At 44.2% G+C, this 2,500-nt stretch overlaps 1 protein-coding gene across 1 annotated transcript in view; it reads left to right on the top strand.

Annotated features, from left to right (window-relative positions):
- Positions 1-2,500, top strand: part of LOC113814336 (uncharacterized) — a 39,700-nt gene that overhangs the window by 33,043 nt on the left and 4,157 nt on the right. The window contains exons 2-4 of the mRNA XM_027366392.2: positions 922-1,010; positions 1,884-2,061; positions 2,487-2,500. The exon at positions 2,487-2,500 is cut by the window's right edge and continues 90 nt beyond it. Coding sequence (XP_027222193.1) covers positions 932-1,010; positions 1,884-2,061; positions 2,487-2,500 — 271 coding nt within the window. The 5' untranslated portion in view covers positions 922-931. The remainder of the gene's footprint in view (positions 1-921; positions 1,011-1,883; positions 2,062-2,486) is intronic.

Raw genomic sequence — 2,500 nt, 5'->3', positions numbered from 1 at the left:
ACACACGAACACAACCGCACACGCACACACACACACAAAACACACACATACAAAACGCTTGCTCGCACAGACAAGCATTTCTACATCTATATAGATCTATAGGTCTACCTGTCCCTCTATACATCTGTTTATTCTCACATTTACTTTCAAAGAAGCAAAATGGATAATAAGCAAAAGTAAAAAGAAAAAAAAAACACCCATTATCCAACCCAACATGTTGCATGTGAACACCGCGACCTAAAGAAAAAGAAAGAAAAAAAAACGAAAAAAGTCACAACGAATAATGAAATGTTTGCGTGTGTAAGGACATCTGCTGAAGGGATTTTTGCTTTTTAAAGGTACATGTTCCCTCTTACGAAATATTCTTGCGCTCTCTTCCACGTATGATTTCGCTTCGTGTAATGAGAGGGTCGCTTGGCCGGAGTCAGGAGGGAAGTTGCGCAGACCTTTGTGACTTCGCTTTGTTTTTATTATTTCTATTGTGACCGTCGTTATTACTATTGTCATTATTATTATTGTTGTTATGATTACTATTACCATTGTTATTATTACTATCATTATTACTGCTATTATCATTATTACTATTATTGTAGTTGTAATGATTATTATTGTGATTGTTATTATCATCATTACTTTTATCATTATCATCATTATTACTATTATCATTGTTATTACTATCATCATTATAATTATCCTTAGTTTTATATATCATCATCTTTATCATTAATGTCATTATTATCTTGATCATCATTATCATTACTATTAGCATTATCACCATAACTACTACTACTACCATCACCATCATCATTACTATAACACAACAAACAATACCACTCAAATCACAAGCCAATCGAGAGCATCACCATCACATCACCATCCTTCCCACAGCCGTCCTTCTCACCACATCTTCTCCACCAACAGCTCCCTCACCATGAAAGAATCTGCCGTCGTGGTGGCCGTCCTGGTCACGCTGCAGCTCGCCTCCTGTGGGGCTTTGGGGGGCTATCCAGGTGAGTCCTTTGGGGCTTTGGGGGGGCTATCCAGGTGAGTCCTGTGGGGCTTTGGGGGGCTATCCAGGTGAGTTCTTTGGGGGGCTATCCAGGTGAGTCCTTTGGGGCTTTGGGGGGCTATCCAGGTGAGTCCTTTGGGGCTTTGGGGGGCTATCCAGGTGAGTCCTTTGGGGCTTTGGGGGGGCTATCCAGGTGAGTCCTTTGGGGCTTTGGGGGGCTATCCAGGTGAGTCCTGTGGGGCCGGTTGGGAAGCACAGGGGGGGGGGTGTTGCATTGGGGGGAGGAATTGTTGATTAGAGATTAGAGATGAGAGAAAAGAGAGGGGGGAGAGGGGGGGGGAGAGGGGGAGGGATTAAAGGAGGGAGGGAGAGGGAGAGAGGGAGGGAGGGAGGGAGGGAGAGAAAGAGAGAAAGAGAGAGCGAGAGAGAGAGAGAGAGAGAGAGAGAGAGAGAGAGAGAGAGAGAGAGAGAGAGAGAAAGAGAGAAAGAGAGAGCGAGAGAGAGAGATAAGGAGAGAGACTGAGAGACTGAGAGAACGTCGGTCGATTTCACGATGTAAATAAAAGGATGAGGCAAAAGAAACGACATCACGACCAACGCGATTCACGTCCAAAAACCAATCATAAGTCAAGATTAGCCTTTCACAAATGCCATGTCGATTGCGTGTCCATGTGTGTGTTTGACTGATTAATCTTACGGTTCCTCGTATGACCTGTAACTCATGTTTCATTTTATTTCTCATTCTGTATACCTATCAGTGATGTATGTCTTGGTACACCCTGTAGATAATGATGATATAAAGTAACTGAAATTATATGTGTATGAATGTAAGTAAAAGCCACCTACCTCTCCCTCTGTGGCTGCTTTCCTTCAGGTACTTTCTACCAGATGATGCTTCGGCTTAACAAGGGCCATAAGAACCTGGTCAAGAACGCCCGCACGGTGTCGTCGCCGAACCAGCTGTGGGCGATCCTCGACCCGCCCGCGGCTCTTGGCTCCCTCTGGAATGAGCCGCTGAACTCGAACCGCATCGTCAGGAGCGCCCAGTTTGAGTGAGGCTTTGCTCGTTTTCCTTCGCTGCTTCCTTGCCATTTTCTGTTTTCTTTTATTTCCTCTCCTCCTCTCACTCCAACACCATTGCCATCGTCCCTCCCTCCTTCTCTCCCGAAGTTAGAGGAAGTTCAACAGCTCCGTCCTCAAATCATCTTCCACGCATATTCCTTTCTCTTAATGATTTCCACGCATTCACATTCTCCGGTCAGCTGACGCCATCATCTTAATACCTTCTCTGTTTACATTCTTCTTTACACTTTCCTTAGTGATGAAGATTCTTCATTCCCTTGTGATTTGTGTATGTATAGTTCCTTATTTACCCCCTGTATAGAAACCTCTTTATATGAGTCCCTGTATAGAAACCTCATAGAAACCCTTATTTACCCCTGTTGATTCCCTTAAACACATTTGCGCTCTCTTTCAGTGACCGCGAGGAAC

The sequence above is a fragment of the Penaeus vannamei genome, chromosome 3 (assembly GCF_042767895.1).
Source record: "Penaeus vannamei isolate JL-2024 chromosome 3, ASM4276789v1, whole genome shotgun sequence".
NCBI lineage: Eukaryota > Metazoa > Arthropoda > Malacostraca > Decapoda > Penaeidae > Penaeus > Penaeus vannamei.
This window is presented reverse-complemented; position numbering and strand designations above follow the sequence as displayed.